The sequence below is a fragment of the Lepidochelys kempii genome, chromosome 5 (assembly GCF_965140285.1).
Source record: "Lepidochelys kempii isolate rLepKem1 chromosome 5, rLepKem1.hap1, whole genome shotgun sequence".
Taxonomy (NCBI): Eukaryota; Metazoa; Chordata; order Testudines; family Cheloniidae; genus Lepidochelys; species Lepidochelys kempii.
The window spans coordinates 2,686,400-2,705,703 of NC_136384.1; the positions used below are offsets into that span (position 1 = coordinate 2,686,400).

Genomic DNA, 19,304 nt, shown 5'->3' on the forward strand with positions numbered 1-19,304 from the left:
GAGGGGTGTGGATGGGGATGGAGGGAGGGAGGGAGGGGTGTGTAAGGGGAGGGATGGGGATGGATGGAGGGAAGGAGGGATGGAGAGAGGGGTGTGTATGGGGAGGGAGGGAGGGAGGGGTGTGTAAGGAGAGGGATGGGGATGGAGGGAGGGAGGGATGGAGAGAGGGGTGTGTATGGGGATGGATGGGGATGGAGGGAGGGGTGTGTATGGGAATGGATGGGGATGGAGGGAGGGAGGGATGGGGAAGGATGGAGGGAGGGAGGGATGGAGGGAGGGGTGTGGATGGGGAGGGATGGGGATGGATGGAGGGAGGGAAGGATGGAGGGAGGGGTGTGTATGGGGATGGATGGGGATGGAGGGATGCGGATGGATGGAGGGAGGGAGGGATGGGGCTGGAGGGAGGGAGGGGTGTGTATGGGGTGGGATGGAGGGATGGGGGATGGATGGGGATGGAGGGGGGAATGGAGGGAGGGATGGGGATGGAGGGAGGGAGGGATAGATGGAGGGGTGTGTAGGGGGAGGGATGTGTACAGGAAGGATGGACAGATGGGGAGCTCCTTCTCCCTGTCCCCAAGCTGAGGTTGCCTGCGCTGTGGAACCACCCCCCCAACCCACACCCGGGGTCACCAGGTCTCTCCGTGGCCTCTCTAGCCCCTAGTGGGGGGCTGCAGGTCAGGACTGAGGGGCCTGGGCCCTGGAGCTGTGGGGAGCACTGCACGGGCCGTTCGAGGGCATCAGCAGATCAGCCCCTGGCCCATGGGGGAGCGCTGCAGCCGAGGGCCGACAGGTGCTAGACGTACTGAGTGCAGAGCCCAGGGCCGGGGGAGCGGGGGGTCGGGGTGGAGGGGCGCCGAGCCCAGGGCCGGGGGAGCGGGGGGTCGGGGTGGAGGGGCGCCGAGCCCAGGGCCGGGAGAGCGGGGGGTCGGGGTGGAGGGGTGCCGGCAGAGCCGGTGCGGAGGAGCCCAGGGCCGGGGGAGCGGGGGGTCGGGGTGGAGGGGCGCCGAGCCCAGGGCCAGGAGAGCGGGGGGTCGGGGTGGAGGGGCGCCGAGCCCAGGGCCGGGAGAGCGGGGGGTCGGGGTGGAGGGGCGCCGAGCCCAGGGCCGGGAGAGCGGGGGGTCGGGGTGGAGGGGTGCCGGCAGAGCCGGTGCGGAGGAGCCCAGGGCCGGGAGAGCGGGGGGTCGGGGTGGAGGGGTGCCGGCAGAGCCGGTGCGGAGGAGCCCAGGGCCGGGGGAGCGGGGGAGCGGGGGGTCGGGGTGGAGGGGCCCTGGCTCTCCGCTCGGCTTGGGCAGGCTGGCACGGCTGGCTGGGCTCCTTTCCTGGGGACCATAAAGGCCTCTCTAGGGCCAAGAGCCCCAACTCCCTGTGCACGTGACCCTTCTCCAGCACCCACCGGCCAGTGGCATCCAGAGCAGCACACACACCCCCAGGCCACAGGCCTGGGCACAGCGGGGACCCATGCTCCCCCCCCACGTGCTGCCAAGCTGACCCAGGCTGCAGGCCTGTGGCCGAGGGTCAAAGGTTAAGGCAGGAGGGGGCCAAGCCCCCCATGGCCCGTGGCTGTGATTGCTGCAGTGACTTGTGCCATGGGCCTGCAGCACCCAGACGGTCTCCCCACACCGAGGGGCAGCCAGGGGCTTTCAGCAGCACCCGAGGCGTCGCCCACCTCGGCATGGTCCCCCGCTGGGCCCTGGCGCCCAGGACGAGGGGATTTGACCTGCCCTGGAGCAGCGGGTCCGTCTGCCAGCCCCAAGCTCTGGGAGCCCCCTGCCCCTTCCCACTCGCTGGCTGCTGGTGCCTGCCCCAGTCTGGGGAGTGACGGGGAGAGCAGGTTACGCCGGCTCCTCTAAAGTGTCCACCTGGGCTCCCCCGTCTCCATGCCCGGTGCCCCCCAGCACTCACCTGCTCCCGTTGCTCCAGGCTGATCTCCAGCGGCTCGTCATCGTGCAGCTCACGCGTGGGCCGGACGAAGGCCGGCGGTGTGAAGCGGTTGGCGCGGTCGAACTCCTCTGGCTCCACGCCCCGTCCGTCCCGCAGCCGTTCCCAGGCCGCCCGGTTGGCATGGCTCTCCTCCCGCTGCGTCTGCGAGGGGCCAGCGGCCTCCGGCCTCTCTTCCTCCTCCTCCTGCACCTCCCGCACCTCGTGCTCCAGTGTCCCCCGGCGCCCGCCCCACGCCTCCGCCTTGCGCTTGGTGGAGGGCCGCTCCCGCAGCCCGTCCTTGAAAGCGGAGACGGCCAGGCTGACCTTCTGCACCTGCTCCACCGTCTGGCGCCGGGACATCAGCACCCCCATGGCTCTGCTGGCAGGAAAGAGGGGGTGGGGGGGTCAGGGGCAGCCTGCCTCGCGGCTACCGGCCAACAGCTCCCAGCCCTTCCCCTCACCAAAAGCCAGCCTCTCCTGGGGTGCGCCATGGCAGCTGCCTCTACAGGACTCACTCACCACTGAAAGGCCACTGCCTCTGGGGCAGGGCGCAGCAGCTGTTTAACAGCGCACACCAACGCTGCACAAGACTCACGCGCCCAGCTCAGAAATGCAGCCACCTCTGGGGCAGGGTGCAGCAGCTGTTTAACAGCGCACGCCAACGCTGCACAAGACTCACGCGCCCAGCTCGGAAATGCAGCCACCTCTGGGGCAGGGCGCAGCAGCTGTTTAACAGCGCACGCCAACGCTGCACAAGACTCACGTGCCCAGGTCGGAAATGCAGCCACCTCTGGGGCAGGGCGCAGCAGCTGTTTAACAGCGCACGCCAACGCTGCACAAGACTCACGTGCCCAGGTCGGAAATGCAGCCACCTCTGGGGCAGGGCGCAGCAGCTGTTTAACAGCGCACGCCAACGCTGCACAAGACTCAAGCGCCCAGCTCGGAAATGCAGCCACCTCTGGGGCAGGGCGCAGCAGCTGTTTAACAGCGCACGCCAACGCTGCACAAGACTCACGTGCCCAGGTCGGAAATGCAGCCACCTCTGGGGCAGGGCACAGCAGCTGTTTAACAGCGCACGCCAACGCTGCACAAGACTCACGCGCCCAGCTCGGAAATGCAGCCACCTCTGGGGCAGGGCGCAGCAGCTGTTTAACAGCACTCAGCAACCCAGCACCACAGAGTGGGACAGGAGGTGAAGAAAAATTCCTTGTCCAGCTGAAGCTGCAGGGAGGGGTAAGGGAGAGTGGTGGGGAATCGACTGATCCGTGTTAGGGTCTGACCCGGGTTTATACCCAGATTCTTGTAGAAAGTGCCCAGGTCCTGCCCTCGGTGTGGTTGTGGCTCTGGCCTGAAAGAGGCGCTCAGGGGAGGATGGGACAAACAGATCAGCCATGGAGAATCCCCTCAGCTCTCCTCTGACCCTTTCCCGGGGCCTGGGCAGCCCCAACCCTTCACGCTGCTCCCCCGTTGGGTGGCGCTCGCCAGACTCTGGTGTAGACACAATCAGAGACAGCCCCACACCACACACAGATACGCACCTGCAAACACAACCACGTGCTCCCTCCCCTCCCGGAGTGGCGGAGGAGGGGTCTGGGCCAGGCTGTGGCAGCTCCAGGCCCAGCTCAGACACCAGCTCCAGGGCCTTGAGCTAGTCCCTGCACCCCTTTGCTTGCCTGGCCTTCCCTTCCCTGGAGAGCGGAGCCCAGGGTGTTCTCCTGGCCCCGCCGCGGGGAAGGGGCGTCAGCCAGCGTGTGGATCCAGCTTTGCAGATGCAAACCCTGCAGCGGGATGGTCTCTCCGGGAGCAGATCATGCCTAAGCCGGCGTGGAAATCGTGCTTTGCGCGTCGTCTGTCAGATGAACAGTTCAAAGAGCCCTGGCCCGGCCAGGGAGTGTGAGCCCAGCTCAGCCCCAGCCCTGCACCCCGAGCTGGCTGTCACACGCAACACGCTCCGCATGCCAGCGCACACCCGTCTCCCTCCTCCACGCACAGCCCCACAGCCCTGTCGCATGCAACACACTCACCTAAACACCGGCACGCTCATGCACCCACCCCCCTCCCTCTCCCACCCACAGCCCCCTGTCACGTGCAACACAAACCCCCAAACACCGGCTCGCACACAAACACCCCCCAGCCCCCTGTCCCGTGCAACACACCCAAACACAGGAACGTGCACAGACGCCCCCCACCCCATACGCACATTCAAGCCCCCCGCTATCCACAGGTTTGCCGTTCAGGTGGAGGACACAAAACCCCAGTACGTCCCATTGCACCCTCTGTTATCGGGCCCGGGGTCACCCGGGCGACTCCGTGTCCCCTGCCAGTCGTGTGCTATCAGCGAGGCTTCCCAGCGGCCCCACTTGCCCCCACATCACGCGTGCGCCCCCCCGCCCCGCGTTCCCGCTGGGCCAACGAGCGGCCCCGCGCCCCAAACGCTGCCCGTCTCCCTGCGCGCTCTGCTTGGCTGGCGGGCGCGATTGATTTCCTCCCCGGTTGCCAGAGCAACCCAGGCTCCCGCGGGCCGGGGCTGGCAGGTAAGGGATTTGCGGATGCTGTGCTGGGGGAATCGCGTGCAGGTCCCGGGGCCCCCCGCTGCAGCGTGCCCGCGGGGCATGCCGAGGGCCCCGCAGGGCGGAGGGAGGGTCCAGAGCCCCCGGAAAGCAGCGCCCCTCCCTGTGGCACGGCCCATTGACGAGGGAGGGGAGAGCCAAGGGAGGCGCTGCCATTGCCAACCAAACTCCCGGGAGAGCCACGCTGCAGGCCCAGCCAGGAGCATTGGCCCAGCCCGGGCGCTCTTGTCTGGACAGGCCCAGCGCCAGGAGAACCATGCAAGGAAGGAGCCCAGGGCACGGGGCGGGCAGACAGCAGCTGCTGGGAAGCAGCAGCGTGGGCAGGCGGGCGCCACGCTCCCAGGGGAGCGTCGTGTGCACAGTGAGGGCAGGGCCATGGGGGGCTCTGCCATGGGGGCACCATGGCACCAGGAGAGGACATGAGCACAGCTGGGGCAAGAGGGTGCTGGCGGGCGGCGTGGGGCCCTGTGCCATGGGGCTGCTCGCTGGTCACGCTGCGCATGTGGGCCTCAGGCTCCCACCACCCCTTTGGGCCCCGTGGGCCCTGCCCCACATCTCCTCCCCCACCTTAGTGCCAAGGAATAAGAGCAGTGGAAGTACCGTCTGCTGCAATGGGAGAGACCGGGCCAGGCTGGCTGGCAGCCGTGGGGCAGGGCCCATCGCCTTCCCTGAGACTAGCCTCCCCCAGCCACAGGGATGCAGCCCAAAAGCCAGTGTCCTCGCTCCTTAGAGCCTGTGACATGCACGCTGCCCTCACATCCACACACTGCCCTCACACACACACACACACACACTGAAACACAAACACACACACTGCCCTCGCACACACACACACACACTCAGAAACACAAACACACACCGCCCTCGCACGCACGCACACACACTGAAACACACACACACTGAAACACAAACACACACTGCCTTCGCACACACACACACTCAGAAACACAAACACACACTGCCCTTGCACACACACACACTCAGAAACACAAACACACACTGCCCTCACACACACACACACTGAAACACAAACACACACCGCCCTCGCACACACACACACACTGAAACACAAACACACACTGCCTTCGCGCACACACACACTCAGAAACACAAACACACACTGCCCTTGCACACACACACTCAGAAACACAAACACACACACTGCCCTCACACACACACACACTGAAACACAAACACACACTGCCCTTGCACACACACACACTCAGAAACACAAACACACACACTGCGCTCACACACACACACACTGAAACACAAACGCACACTGCCCTTGCACACACACACACTCAGAAACACAAACACACACACTGCCCTCACACACACACACACACTGAAACACAAACACACACACCGCCCTCGCACACACACACACTCAGAAACACACACGCTGAGAAAGACACTCACACACTGCCTTCATACATATACGCATTGAGAAACACCCACACACTGCCCTCACACGCACACACTGCCTTCACACACACACACACACACACACACACACACACACACAGAGCCAGCAGGGCACCCTCCCCCCGCCAGCCCTGCAGGAAGAGGTGTGTATATGCACACAAACACCGAGCAGAAACGCCCCAATTCCCACACTGCTAATCCGCAGCCACAGCCCTGCGGAGAGCGCGGCAGCCTGGGAGCCTGGCAGCCCCGCCGCCCCAGCTCGCCCCGCCGCAGCGCTGTGAGAGCTCGAGGACACGGATAGTCTGATTAAAGAGCGAGCGCTCTGCAATATCACCGGAGCCCGCGGGAGCCGGTTCAGGGCTGGCTACGGGAGCTCTCGAAAGGGGAATCCGCATCGAATGGGGCCCTAGCGGGAGGCCGCCAAGCTCCATCCTAGGCCTGACGCTTTTCAACGTCTCCCCCGCCCCGATCCGGGCAGTAAATATAAAATCCCTGCTGGGAAAACGTGCGGCGGGCACACAGAGTGGCGGAGCTATAAACGGTGACGAGGCCCCACCGAGCGATTGGGGTCACTGCGTAAGCCGGGCCTGTGAAAAGCCAAGCAGGGTTTTAGCCATGTGGCGTTCTAGGGACAGGGCATCCGGCCAGACCCATGGAAGCGGGGCTGTGCCCTGGGAGGCAGTGACTTGGGCCAGAACGCAGTGCGAGGCTGTGGCCAAAAGGGTGAATGCGACCCCTGGCTGTACAGACGGGAGGAGAACAGGGGGGTGATTTTGCCCTGCATGCAGGGGAACGTCCTGGCCTGTGAGGGGCAGGAGGGTCAGACTAGTGAGCTAATGGGCCCACAGGGCCTTGACAATCATTATCACGGTTATGGGGCTGGAAAAGTCCTGAGGAGCAGGAGCACACAGCTCTGAGAGAACACAGCGCTGAGCCTGCCTTGCTGTATAAAATACGCCCCGGTGCATTCGCCGCTGTGCTCGGAAGTATCATCTGAAATAATTACAGCTACGCGGTGCGTGTCAAAGGAAACGAGCAGACGTGAGTGGCTTTGATCGTGTTTGTTCACCTGCTCACTAGGCTGTCAAATACGGTGCCCGGCAATGGCTCTGCCAGTCAGTGAGTGCTCGCCAAGCTCTGCTGTAGCCACAATCAGAGACACCCACACACTGCACACAGATACACACCTGCAAACACAAACACTCTATTGTGCTCCGATCCCCGGACATAACTCTGCACAAACACACTCAGCCAGGTGTATAGCCACCCCCAAACACTGACTACTGCACACACGTGCACCAAGGCATGATCATACACACCCAGGCAGAAAAACACATACACACACTCACACTCAGCTCTCTAGTCACACACACAGACATGCCTGCGGTAGATTTACAAAGGCACACATACACCAAGATATGTTCATGGCCACTTGTGTGTTCAGGCAGACATATGGACATGTATCCATGCACACCCCCCCACACAGGGCCATTTTCTTGCACACCCACACACAGAGAGGGGCATTTTCATGTGCACACACAAACACACACCCAGGTGTGTCTTCATACACCCCCCACTCACACACAGGCATGTATTCATGCACCCATACATGCATACACACACAGAAAGATGTGTATTCATGCACATGCACACACAGAGGTGTGTATTCACATGAGTGCACACACATGGGTGTGTATTCATGCACACACCGAGGCATGTATTCATGCACATGCACACACAGAGGCATGTTTTCATGCTTGCACAGAGGTGTGTATTCACGCACACGTGCACACATAGGTATGTATTCATGCACATGCATACAGAGGTATGTATTCACATGTGTGCACAGAGGTGTGTATTCACACACATGCACACACTGAGGCATGTATTCACACACATGCACACACATCAGTGTGTATTCACACACACACAGAGGTGTGTATTCACATGCACATGTACACAGAAGCGTGTAGTCACACACATGCACACGCAGAGGCATGTATTCACAGGCATGCATATTGGTGTGTTTTCACACACACAGAAGTGTGTATTCATGCACACACACAAAGGCGTGTATTCACACACACAGAGGCGTGTATTCACACACACACAAAGGCGTGTATTCATGCACCCTCCCATCCCCGTCTGGAATCCGGCCCACCGTGTGGATACGTGATTTCCAGAGAGGCGTGAGTGGAGAGGAAAGGGAAGGCGGGTGTGTGAGTCGCAACGCAGCGTCTGTGTGGGCAGCCACCTCCGGGAACCCTCAGCTAATCTGCTCTCGCCAGCCTCGCCTCCCCCCGCCCTGCGCTGCCCTGCCAGCAGGCGAGGGAGAGACACAGGGACAGGCACACAGGGAGGGGCCGCTGCCCCCCACGGGATGCTGCTCCATCCCCCGCCCCTGCCCAGCTGCCTGGCACGAGAGGCCAAGCCTACTGCTGGGAGCGGCGCAGAGAAGACACCGGTTCCAAAGGGCCAGAAACTGGCCCCTGGCCCTGTGGCTACGCAGGGAGGGGAGGGGGCAACCAGAGACGGAGTTACACAGGGGAGAGGTCAGAGAGAACTGAGCAGCAGCTCCCTGAGTAACGGTACCCCAAGTAACAGCCCTCTGAGTACCAGTGCCCTGAGAAACAGCCCTCAGAGGAACACCACCAGCACCCTGAATAACAGTAATAGTGCCTCAAGTAACAGCAGAGTGAGTACCAGTCCTGGTACCCTCAACAGTACCCAAGTAACAGTACCCAAGTAACAGTACTCTAAATGCCCTTTCCAACAGCAATGGTGCGAGGGGTGACAGGACCTGAAGAACAGCACTCCAAGAACAGTATCCGTATCCCAGATCAATGTGTCTGGAGGAACCATACTGCAAATAACAGTGCCCCCAAAACCCTACCCACACCCCAAGCAGCCGTACTCCGAGTGCAGTACCACCAGTCAGCGTGCCAGCCCCCTGCCCCCGTAGGCATCTGGTGCTAAAGGAGCCATGTCCCCCGTGCCCTGGCGCCGTCCCTCGCCAGCCTCCACGGCTCCGCCACGCTGATCTGTGGCCAGAGGAATTGCTGATTTTCCTTTACTGAGGCCGAGATCAACACCTCCTCTGTGGGCCCCCCAATCCCTCCTCATCCCCCACGCCAGCCTGGGCCTAGAATCTCCTTAGCCGGGGGCCTGGGTGCTCCCTGTCCCCAGCCAACGCGTCTCGGGTCCATTGGCAGCCCTGCCCGGCCAGAACAGACGACTCCCCTGTATTTATTATCAGCCCCGCACCTGCGCGGGCCCTTCCCACAGCCCCGGGACCCCTTTGCCAAGCCCTCCCTGCTGGCAGAGCTGCCGCGGGGCACAGGGCCTGCTCCACGCTCTCATGGGCTCAGAGCGTCGTGAGCTCCCTCCCTGCCTGGCTGAGGGCTCTGGGCTCCCGCCACCCCGGCCTCCACCCCCTTGCCACTGCAACAGCCTGGCGCGAGTGGTGCCTAGTGTGCCCCAGGGTGTTGCCGTGCCCCCCGGCTTTAGGGGAGCACCGAACAACGTGGCTAGAACCTCAGGCTGCAGCATCCTTCTCCCAGGCTGCCCTCCCCATGCCCCAGGTCAGCGCACAGGCCCTCGGGATAGGCAGGCAAAGGCAGCTGGTGCAGCTACCCCTGCCCTCGGCGCCGTCCCTGGCGCCCACGCTCCCCATGTCACAGTCTCCCACGCGCAAGGCAGCTCAGGGGGAAATGCCCCCAGTGGCTCCCTGGGTTCCCCGGGCACTGCAGGCCTCAGCTTGCAATGGTTCTCCCGGGCTCTCACCCACCCAGGCGCTGGGTCCAGCCAACCTCCTGGACGTCCCCCGCTCCCTTCCCGTGTTCAGCGCGTCCGCTCGGGGTGCGAGAGCCTTCCCCTCTGCAGCCCCCTCCCGTCTCTCTCCAGCCAGGGCATGTTCTCCCCTGACCCTTGCTTGGCTGTCTCCAGCTCTCCCGCCCCACAGCCATGGCAGAGACGCTATGCAGCAGTGCTGCTGACATGCCAGCCTTGTCCGGGGCACGCTGAGCCCTGCCCCCCGGGGCACGCTGAGCCCTGCCCCCCGGGGCACGCAGAGCCCTGCCCCCCGGGGCACGCTGAACCCTGCCCCCCGGGACACGCAGAGCCCTGCCCCCCGGGGCACGCTGAGCCCTGCCCCCGGGACACGCTGAGCCCTGCCCCCCGGGGCACGCTGAGTCCTGCCCCCCGGGGCACGCTGAGCCCTGCTGGCGGGTCCCTCAGCATGTGCTGACACCTTGGCATGGAGTATCCGGTGCCGCCGCTCACCTTGGCACAGGCTAGTGCCAGCCTGACCTTGTCGCCCAGCACAGCCTAGGGGCTATTTTTAGATCTCCTCTCTGGAGACGCCAAATCTGGCCGCAGACAGCTGCAGTCTCCACACGCTGTTCTGTCCTCAACCTTCACACGGCAGCGCCAGGCTTCATGCAAGAGGCTGCAGCGTCCCTCCACCCCTGCGCCAGCTCGCCACCCATCCCTCCCCACTGGGAGCCGGGGGCAGAGGCCACCCCCCTGCTGGCAAAGGGCTCAGCCCCGGGGGAAGGCTTGGGGGTGAAAGTGCTCGGCTACATCACAAGCACCTCCCAGGCTCGAACTAACGCTTCCTCCCCACCCCTGCTAAGCAGACCCGGAACTGCACCCCCACATACAGAAGGGGAAATTGAGGCCCAAGGGTCACACCCCATATGTGTCAGAGCAGGGCACAGCCCTCAGGAGGAGCTGGCTCCTAGACCTATGCTCCTCCCACAGTGCAGAGCGATGACCACAGACCCTGGGAGCAGCACATGCCCAGGGGACAGCCAAGAGCAACTGAGGCAGGGGGCTTCTTTGCAGGGCGTGAAACAAACTCCCAGCGACAGGAGGGGTACATAGGAATGGGAAGGGCTTCAGGAGGGGGGGAGGAGGAATCTTTGGAGGAGTGTGTAGACAGAGGCCATCCCAGGGCACAACCCCCTGGCCTGGGGAGCCCTGCAGGCACCCTGCCTCAGTTTCCCTCAGGTTCCAAAAGTAACTCACTCACACGCAGAGCCTTTACAATAACAGCCCCCTCTCCCGGGGCCTAATGGAGTCAGATTAACCCGCTCCCCTTTTAGAGTCAGGGATTTGCACCCTCCTTCCTGTGGTCGGGTGGTCCTGAGCCCCTTGGCCCAGAGCCTCTTCCCCCCAGGCTCAGGGGATACCCCGACTGCCTTCCTGGGGCTGCATCTGCACTGACCTTTCCCCTCAGCAGCTCCCCCTTGACTGTTTTTGGAGCCTCCTTTTTGAGCCACCTGCCCAGTCATTTGGCCCCAGGCGGGTCTCATCACCCCACACCTCTGGCTGGCCCAGCTGGGACAGAGGGGATCCCCACCCTGCCCGCTCCTGGACCCTGCCTTCCCCTTCCCTCGCAGGCCCATCTTCCTCTCCCACTCTGACCCCATTAAGGCCTTCGTCCACTTCCCCGGCACAGGCGGAGGAACGGGGAACTCACCATCTCCTCTGGCCGCCAGGGCCAGCCCGACTACAGCCGCGGTGCTGGGGTGCATGCACGACTCACACACGGCTACAGGGACCGAGCTGGCGGACGGGTGGCTCAGGGCTTGGGAAGAGGGCCAGGGCTCATGCTGGCAGCGACACGAAGCCAGCATGGTCTACTGGCCAGTTGAGATCCCATGTGACACGAGCTGGCAAGTCTCAGCCTGGTTCCTAGGGGACAAGTGTCCACTGCAGGGGCACCCTCCCTTGCCCTGGCAGAGTGGCTGTGGGGACTGACCCCCCTTCCGGGGCAGGGCTCAGGCACTGTGGGAGGGTTCGGGGGGGGGGTGCCTGGCGTAATGCTGGTACTGCCGGCTCTGTGCATGGGGCACTTCAGGCCTCGCCTCTCCCCTGGGCGAAGAACGCGGTTCCCTAAACCCCAGGGCTCTGTGCCGCCCTGCCCTGCCTGGTGCCCGGCAGCCCCATCAAACACAGACTGGAGAGAGGAGCTGCCAGCTCAGCCAGCCGCCAGCCAGGGGCCAGCTCAGAAGCCCCCCTCCCTCTGCCCCCCGCAGGGCTCTCTCCAGCCCAGGCTCCTCTGCAGCAGATTGCCCCGCTGGGCGGCCTTTGGAGCCCCCCTTCGGCCGTCAGAGGGCATTAAAAATGCCTCTTGGCTCCCCCCGGGCTCAGCTCCAGCCCAGCAAGTGAGGGCCGGGGGACAGCTGCCTTGATCTTCCCTGGGAGAGGAACCTGCATGATGGCAGGTCTCTCCTGCTTTGTATCCCCCTAGTAAAAGCCCCTTTTCCCCTCCCCAGCCCCCCTCCCTCCAGGGCCTGTGCCTGGCTTCCCCAAACAGGGCAAGGCAGGGTGGAGATTCCCCCCCCCCGCCTTAGAAGGGGGAAACTGAGGCATGGAGAGGGGCTGGGATCAGTGCTCAGGAGATCCCATCTGCTCTGAGACAGGTGAGCAGGTCCATGGTGGGAAGGTGCCAGGGGCTGGGGGTGAGAGCTGGCTGCGGTGGGGGGCTCTGCAGGGCATGGAGAGGGGCTGGGATCAGTGCTCAGGAGATCCCATCTGCTCTGAGACAGGTGAGCAGGTCCATGGTGGGAAGGTGCCAGGGGCTGGGGGTGAGAGCTGGCTGCGGTGGGGGGCTCTGCAGGGCATGGAGAGGGGCTGGGATCAGTGCTCAGGAGATCCCATCTGCTCTGAGACAGGTGAGCAGGTCCATGGTGGGAAGGTGCCAGGGGCTGGGGGTGAGAGCTGGCTGCGGTGGGGGGCTCTGCAGGGCATGGAGAGGGGCTGGGATCAGTGCTCAGGAGATCCCATCTGCTCTGAGACAGGTGAGCAGGTCCATGGTGGGAAGGTGCCAGGGGCTGGGGGTGAGAGCTGGCTGCGGTGGGGGGCTCTGCAGGGCATGGAGAGGGGCTGGGATCAGTGCTCAGGAGATCCCATCTGCTCTGAGACAGGTGAGCAGGTCCATGGTGGGAAGGTGCCAGGGGCTGGGGGTGAGAGCTGGCTGCGGTGGGGGGCTCTGCAGGGCATGGAGAGGGGCTGGGATCAGTGCTCAGGAGATCCCATCTGCTCTGAGACAGGTGAGCAGGTCCATGGTGGGAAGGTGCCAGGGGCTGGGGGTGAGAGCTGGCTGCGGTGGGGGGCTCTGCAGGGCATGGAGAGGGGCTGGGAATGGCTGGCGCAGTGAGGGGCGGTGAGGGGCTGGGCTGAGGCAGGGAGGGATTGTTCCAGTGGGAGGCAATAGACCCAGCCCTGGCACCATGGGCACCTTCCTGCTGGCAGCTCCGACCTGTAAAACAATTGCTCCCGGCCCTGCCCCCTTCAGAGCTGCCCTCCCTGCCAGGTCCCACTCCTACCCCGCCAGCCCCTGAACTCGCACCACATGGGCTCCCCACGCTCCGCCCCAGCCTGGCCAGGGCTCCCTGGACCCTGGCATGGAGTCGCTGGGGCTGGTCCCTTGTCCTGAAATCCCAGTCCGGAATCTGGAGGGGCCACGTCCCGGGATCCCCCCTGCTGCCTGGAGAGGAGAGGGGGTGGCGGGGTGCTGCACTGAGACTTCCTGCCTCCCTGTGCCCGCTGCGGAAGGACAGTTTGCAGGGCTGGGATCAGGCACCGTTTCCGTCAGCAACTAGTCCAGGCCTGGGCCCCCTAACCCCGCCTGCCAGGGGCCCTCAGCCCTGACCTGCAGCTCCCTGCCCTCCCCAGCTAGTCCCCGCTCCGGCCCCTCTGCTCAACCCTGACTACGCCGGCCCTGCTGGAGCTGTGCTAACCGGGATTTGAGCAGCCGGTCTCCAGCAGAGTGCACAGCCCCCCCCCCACCCCGTGTCGTTCCCCAGCCACCTACGCCCAGGAATCTGCCCCCACCCCCCACAACTACAAACCACTGACCCAGCCCCCAACGCAAATCGATGGGTCCTAGGCCCCAGAGCCCCCGCCCCACTGCACCATTAAGGTCAATGCATCACCCCTGCTCCCTGAGCTACAATCCATTCACCTTCAGCCCCCTCTGCTCCCCAGGCCAGTCACTGCCCCGGCCCAGCCGAAATCCCGCTGACCCCCAAGCATCTGTCGGTGTGCTGTCTTAGGGCTGTGAGAAAGAGGGCTGGGTTGTTATGGTCAGGTTTTGGAGCACAGGGCTCGTTTGTTATGGTAGGGTTGTGAGCATGGGCTGGGTTGTTATTGTCAGGAGGAGAGCCCAGGACTGGGTTGCTATGGTAGGGTTGTGAGCCCGGCGCTGGGTTGTCATGGTAGGGTTGTGAGCCCAGGGCTGGGTTGTTATTGTCAGGCGGAGAGCCCAGCGCTGGGTTATTATGGTAGGGTTGTGAGCCCAGCGCTGGGTTGTCATGGTAGGGTTGTGAGCCCAGGGCTGGGTTGTTATTGTCAGGCGGAGAGCCCAGCGCTGGGTTGTCATGGTAGGGTTGTGAGTACAGGGCAGGGTTGTTATGGTAGGGTTGTGAGCACAGGGCGGGGTTGTTATTGTCAGGGGAGGGCTGGGTTGTTATGGTAGGGTTGTGAGCCCAGCGCTGGGTTGTTATGGTTGGGTTGTGAGCCCAGGGCTGGGTTGTCATGGTAGGGTTGTGAGCACAGGGCGGGGTTGTTATGGTAGGGTTGTGAGCCCAGCGCTGGGTTGTCATGGTAGGGTTGTGAGCACAGGGCGGGGTTGTTATGGTAGGGTTGTGAGCCCAGCGCTGGGTTGTCATGGTAGGGTTGTGAGCACAGGGCGGGGTTGTTATGGTAGGGTTGTGAGCCCAGCGCTGGGTTGTCATGGTAGGGTTGTGAGCACAGGGCGGGGTTGTTATGGTAGGGTTGTGAGCCCGGCGCTGGGTTGTCATGGTAGGGTTGTGAGCACAGGGCGGGGTTGTTATTGTCAGGCGGAGAGCCCAGGGCTGGGTTGTTATGGTAAGGTTGTGAGCCCAGCGCTGGGTTGTCATGGTAGGGTTGTGAGCCCAGCGCTGGGTTGTCATGGTAGGGTTGTGAGCACAGGGCGGGGTTGTTATTGTCAGGCGGAGAGCCCAGGGCTGGGTTGTTATGGTAGGGTTGTGAGCCCAGCGCTGGGTTGTCATGGTAGGGTTGTGAGCACAGGGCGGGGTTGTTATTGTCAGGCGGAGAGCCCAGGGCTGGGTTGTTATGGTAAGGTTGTGAGCCCAGCGCTGGGTTGTCATGGTAGGGTTGTGAGCACAGGGCGGGGTTGTTATTGTCAGGCGGAGAGCCCAGGGCTGGGTTGTTATGGTAGGGTTGTGAGCACAGGGCGGGGTTGTTATTGTCAGGCGGAGAGCCCAGGGCTGGGTTGTTATGGTAAGGTTGTGAGCCCAGCGCTGGGTTGTCATGGTAGGGTTGTGAGCCCAGCGCTGGGTTGTCATGGTAGGGTTGTGAGCACAGGGCGGGGTTGTTATTGTCAGGCGGAGAGCCCAGGGCTGGGTTGTTATGGTAAGGTTGTGAGCCCAGCACTGGGTTGTTATGGTAGGGTTGTGAGCCCGGCGCTGGGTTGTTTGAACCCCGCCCCCTGCTCCGTCCCCACTCCAGTAACTGGGCCTGGCCCATACGTCTGTCACTAGTGCAAAGGGCGGCTCACAGCTGGCGTCTGCATGGGGCCCTCTGGGCTTTCTGTGCCGCAGGCTCCCTGGAGCCGGGAGGGAAGGAGCTTCTCTCTTGCCCTGCCTGCCCCAGCCCCCTCGGGGGAAAGCCCCTGGGAAGGAGGGAAGCCAGCGTCTAGCTACTGAGATCTCCGTGCTGGGTCTGTCAGACAGCGGGGCGGGGCTGGCAGTCCCAGCAGCCGGGCTGCCCCTGGGGCTGGCGTCTCCTCCAGCTGCTCCGCCTGGTCTGGGTGCAGCTCCCCTCCCTCCTTGGGCCTCCCCAGGGCTGCAGCCTGTTGCAGGGTTACAGCCTCGCAGGCACCGCCGGGTAACGTGCCGGCTAAACGTGGGCACTGCTCCTGCCCGCTACGGGCTGCCATGTCAGGGCGGCTCCCTCGTCTGACAGCCCACGGCTAGAGGAGATCCCCAGCTGGGCAGGCCCGCGTCTCCCTGACGGAGGGCATACGCTCTGCCCCTGCCAGGGCGCAGCGACGGTGTCCATGCCAGGGCAGCTGCTCCCACTATACTGGGTGAGGGGTGCATGCGGGGAAGCACATGGCAGCCAGACGCCCAGGCTGGCGCACGGTGGAGAGGGGAAAGATGCCCTCCTGCTGCCTACCCCGAATCCCCGCATGGGAGCAGGGCCCTGCGCTGGCCGGGGGAGAGTGCGGCTGGAGGCAGGTGGCCTGTGTCTCGAGGAGGAGGCTGCAGTGGCTTGAGGAGGAGGATGCAGCTGGGGTGCCCTGTCCAACGTGGCGCTGTGCCGGTGGCTGTCACTGAGTGCCCCGGAGGGGAGCAGGCCACGGGACGGTCACTGCTCTGTTATACGGCGCCCGGAGCTCGCCGGCTCCCTCCGGTCCAGGCATGCGCCCTGCCCCTCTCTCGGCTCTGCCAGTCACCCGCCACCCATCCCTTCACCCCTCGCTTTTCCCCACTGGAGCCCGGGGGTACCCGGCCTCCTGGCTCACGGGGCTGGCATGTGTGCCGGGCGATGAGGGTGTGGAGGGGAGGCTGCAGTCAAAGGCTGGGGAGGGCTGGGCTAGGGCTGCCCTGGGAGGGCACTGGGGGCGAGCGGGAGAGAGCCAGGAAGAGCTGCTGAGCGCGAGGTGTGGCCAGCTGGGGAAGCAGGGAGCCGGGAGCACTGAGCGCGGGGTGCCCAAGTCCTGATGGGCACAGCCCTGCCGTGGGTCCCGGGGGAAGGAAGGGCTGGGAGCAAGTCACCGCGCTGCGCTCTCTGGATTCCAGCCGACGCTGGCCGGGCAAGGAAAGGGCTGAGGTGGGCACCTGGAGCCCGTGATGCTGCCCCAGGGCCGAGGTGCCCGGCCCCAGTTGGGCCAGACGGACAGACAGACTTCAGGCCAGGAAAAGCTCCAGAAGTGGCTCTGGGCGATGGCCCAGGGGGTGGAAGTGTGGGGAGCCTGGGGCTGGAAAGGAGACAGGGTCTCAGGGCCCATTGTCCCCCCAGCTGGGCTCAGGGCGATTCCCTCACAGCCGTGGGGCTGGGAGAGGCCTGCAGTCTCCTCTGTAGCATCCAGCGTTTGCCCCTTCTTGGAGCCTGGGGAGCAGGCAGCATGGGCCAGTAGCCTGCGCCGGTTGGCAGGGGGTAGGAGGCTGGGCTAGCATTCCTGGGAAGCCAAAGAGGGTGCTCCCCGCACCCTCTGCTCCTGCTTCCTGGTGGCCCCTGGGTCTGGTCACCCGACGCGGTCCTGCTCGCCGCTTGCACTGGGGCCGGGGTGCTGCAGAGTCGCCTGTGGGGGCGGGGGAGGCAGAAGGACTGACCAGCAGCCGTGCCAGGCCCGTGCAGTGCAGTTGGTGCCAGGCTGCTGGCCCCCTTTGCTTGGCCCGGGCGTGGGCGTGGGCAGGGGCAGGCAGGCCTGCGCAGCTGAGCAAAGGTGGGTTCTGGAGGCAGCGCTGAGGGGCCCAGGATGCTATTTCCACTGGCTCTGACTGCCCCCCGCCTTGGCACTGAGTTGCACCGGGACCCAAGTGGCAGCCCCGGGGGCACAGGGGCACAGCCGGTGCCCATGCTCCCCTGTTATGTGGCTAGCCGGGGATTCTAGCCCCGGGGCTGCCCGCCGGCACCTTCCCCAGCGCTCAGGTCACTCGGACAAGATTCAAGCAGCGGCCGGAAGGGAAGGGCTGGAGCGGCTTGAATTGGGGCATTTCCAGGCTGCTGAGCGAGCTTGCAGCAAGGCAGCCGATGGGGCTCAGGGCAGCCTGGCACCCTGGCCCTGGGGCAGGAGGCTCGGCTCTGCGGGCTCAGAGAGCAGGAGATTTTGTGGTTCTGTCGCACGTCTCCATCTCCCAGAGGGCGGCAGAAATACCAAGACCGCACAGTCCCCTCCTCTGCAGCATACTCAGCATCCCCCCCGGCACGGAGCTCCCACGCCCACCCGCCCTTAGGAGACCTCCTCAGCCCAGCACCCACATCGGGACCCTGCACCCAAGGGAGAGAGCCAACGGACTGGCCCCGGTGTCTGACTTTCCGCCCCAAGGCAACACCAAGGCCAGTCCCCCACAGCTCAGACCAGCTCTGAACCCCTGCTCCCCACTGCCAGCGAGAGGGGTGCCAGTCCTGGAGAGGAAGGGGGCCAGCAGGGTGAAGTGCCCCACCCTGTCACTAACGAGTTCCCGAACGCTCTCCGCCGTGCATTCGCAGCAGGCTCGGCGCTGCTCCCCCGACGGAGGCTACGCCCCACTTACCGGGGTGGGGATCCGGACGCGCCGCGGCGCGAGCCCTAAGGAGCTGCCCGCACGGTGCCCATTCCGTCTGCTTCTCCCAACAGCCTCCTCCTTGCCCGCCTTCACTGCGTCCCTGGCGAGGCTCCCTCGCTGCCCCGGAGAGGCGATGCCTGTGGATGGAGAAGGGAGGCTGGTACCCGGAGCGGATGCTGCTGGAGGATGCGGGAGGAGGAAGATGCTGGCAGCTGGTGGCCGAGGCTAGCGCGCACGCAGGCAAAGAGAAAGCGGGGCTGAGCAGATGCCGCCTGGCTTGCTGGCCCCGTACCAGCTACGGCCTCAGCTGCGCTAGGCTCCTCGCTGGGAGAGGAAGCGGGTTTTTAACCATTCTGACGTTTGCTGGGAGATACCAATGAAATCCTTCCCCACGTCTCCTCTCCGGCTCCCAGGCTGAGCTGCTTTCATTAGTGACAACCTCAAGGACTGCAGCGCCAGGACTGCATCCACTCAGGAAAGAGAGGAGCAAGGTCAGCCCAGCCTCTCCCCACCCCGCCCAGCCCCAGCCCTGGAGATCCGGCAGCTTTTGGGTGCTTTAACCCTTCCCCGCCTAGCAGAGGTACCTTCACAGAGCCGGAGCAGCAGAGACGGAAAGGCAGGGGGCTCCCCAGCCCATGCCCCAGTGGCCAGGGCAGGCCCAGCACGCCCGGAGTACACCGACTGGCCTCTGCCGCATGTCAGCTGGTCTGGGGGGCGTCTCTGGGAACATGTGCATTGGCCATTCTCCCTTGCAGAGCTGGGATCAAATCCCAGGCTAGGTCACAAGTGAAATGAGTTTGGTGGATTCTCATCCTTCTGAATGGGCCATGGTACCCAAGAGCACAGGGTTGGCCACACGAGGGAGTAACAGGGGGAGGACTAGGACTGGAGGCCAGGATGGAAGGGCACTGACTGAGATGGTGATGGGGGTCTGTGAGCACAGGGCTGGGGCAGCAGGGGGCAGGATGTAGGGACACTGGCAGAGCTGGGGAGTCAGCACCAGCCTGGGGCTGATTCATGCCCCCCACTCCCCGCAGGGCTTCCCCAGCAGCTTCTTCCCTCTCTGCTCTGCACCAGAATCCAGCCCCTCACACTTCCGGGGCAGAACTGCAGTGGG

The 19,304-nt window shown here is 64.2% G+C and overlaps 1 protein-coding gene across 6 annotated transcripts in view; it reads right to left on the reverse strand.

The window, feature by feature from the left end:
- PHF24 (PHD finger protein 24) overlaps positions 1–18,869 on the reverse strand; it is a 47,721-nt gene extending 28,852 nt beyond the window's left edge. For 2 of the 6 annotated variants that reach the window (XR_013635757.1, XM_073343336.2), the window contains exons 1-2: positions 18,176–18,643; positions 1,903–2,296 (exon numbers count right to left, since the gene is read on the reverse strand). Coding sequence is in view for 5 of the 6 variants with exons in the window: in XM_073343336.2 (XP_073199437.1) it covers positions 1,903–2,292 (390 nt within the window). In the remaining variant the exon portion in view is untranslated. Of the gene's footprint in view, positions 1–1,902; positions 2,300–3,593; positions 3,796–18,175; positions 18,645–18,771 lie in introns of those variants that run through there. The other 4 variants (XM_073343335.2, XM_073343334.2, XM_073343338.2 and 1 more) reach the window with 4 other exon arrangements.
- Positions 18,870–19,304: the final 435 nt, after the last annotated feature.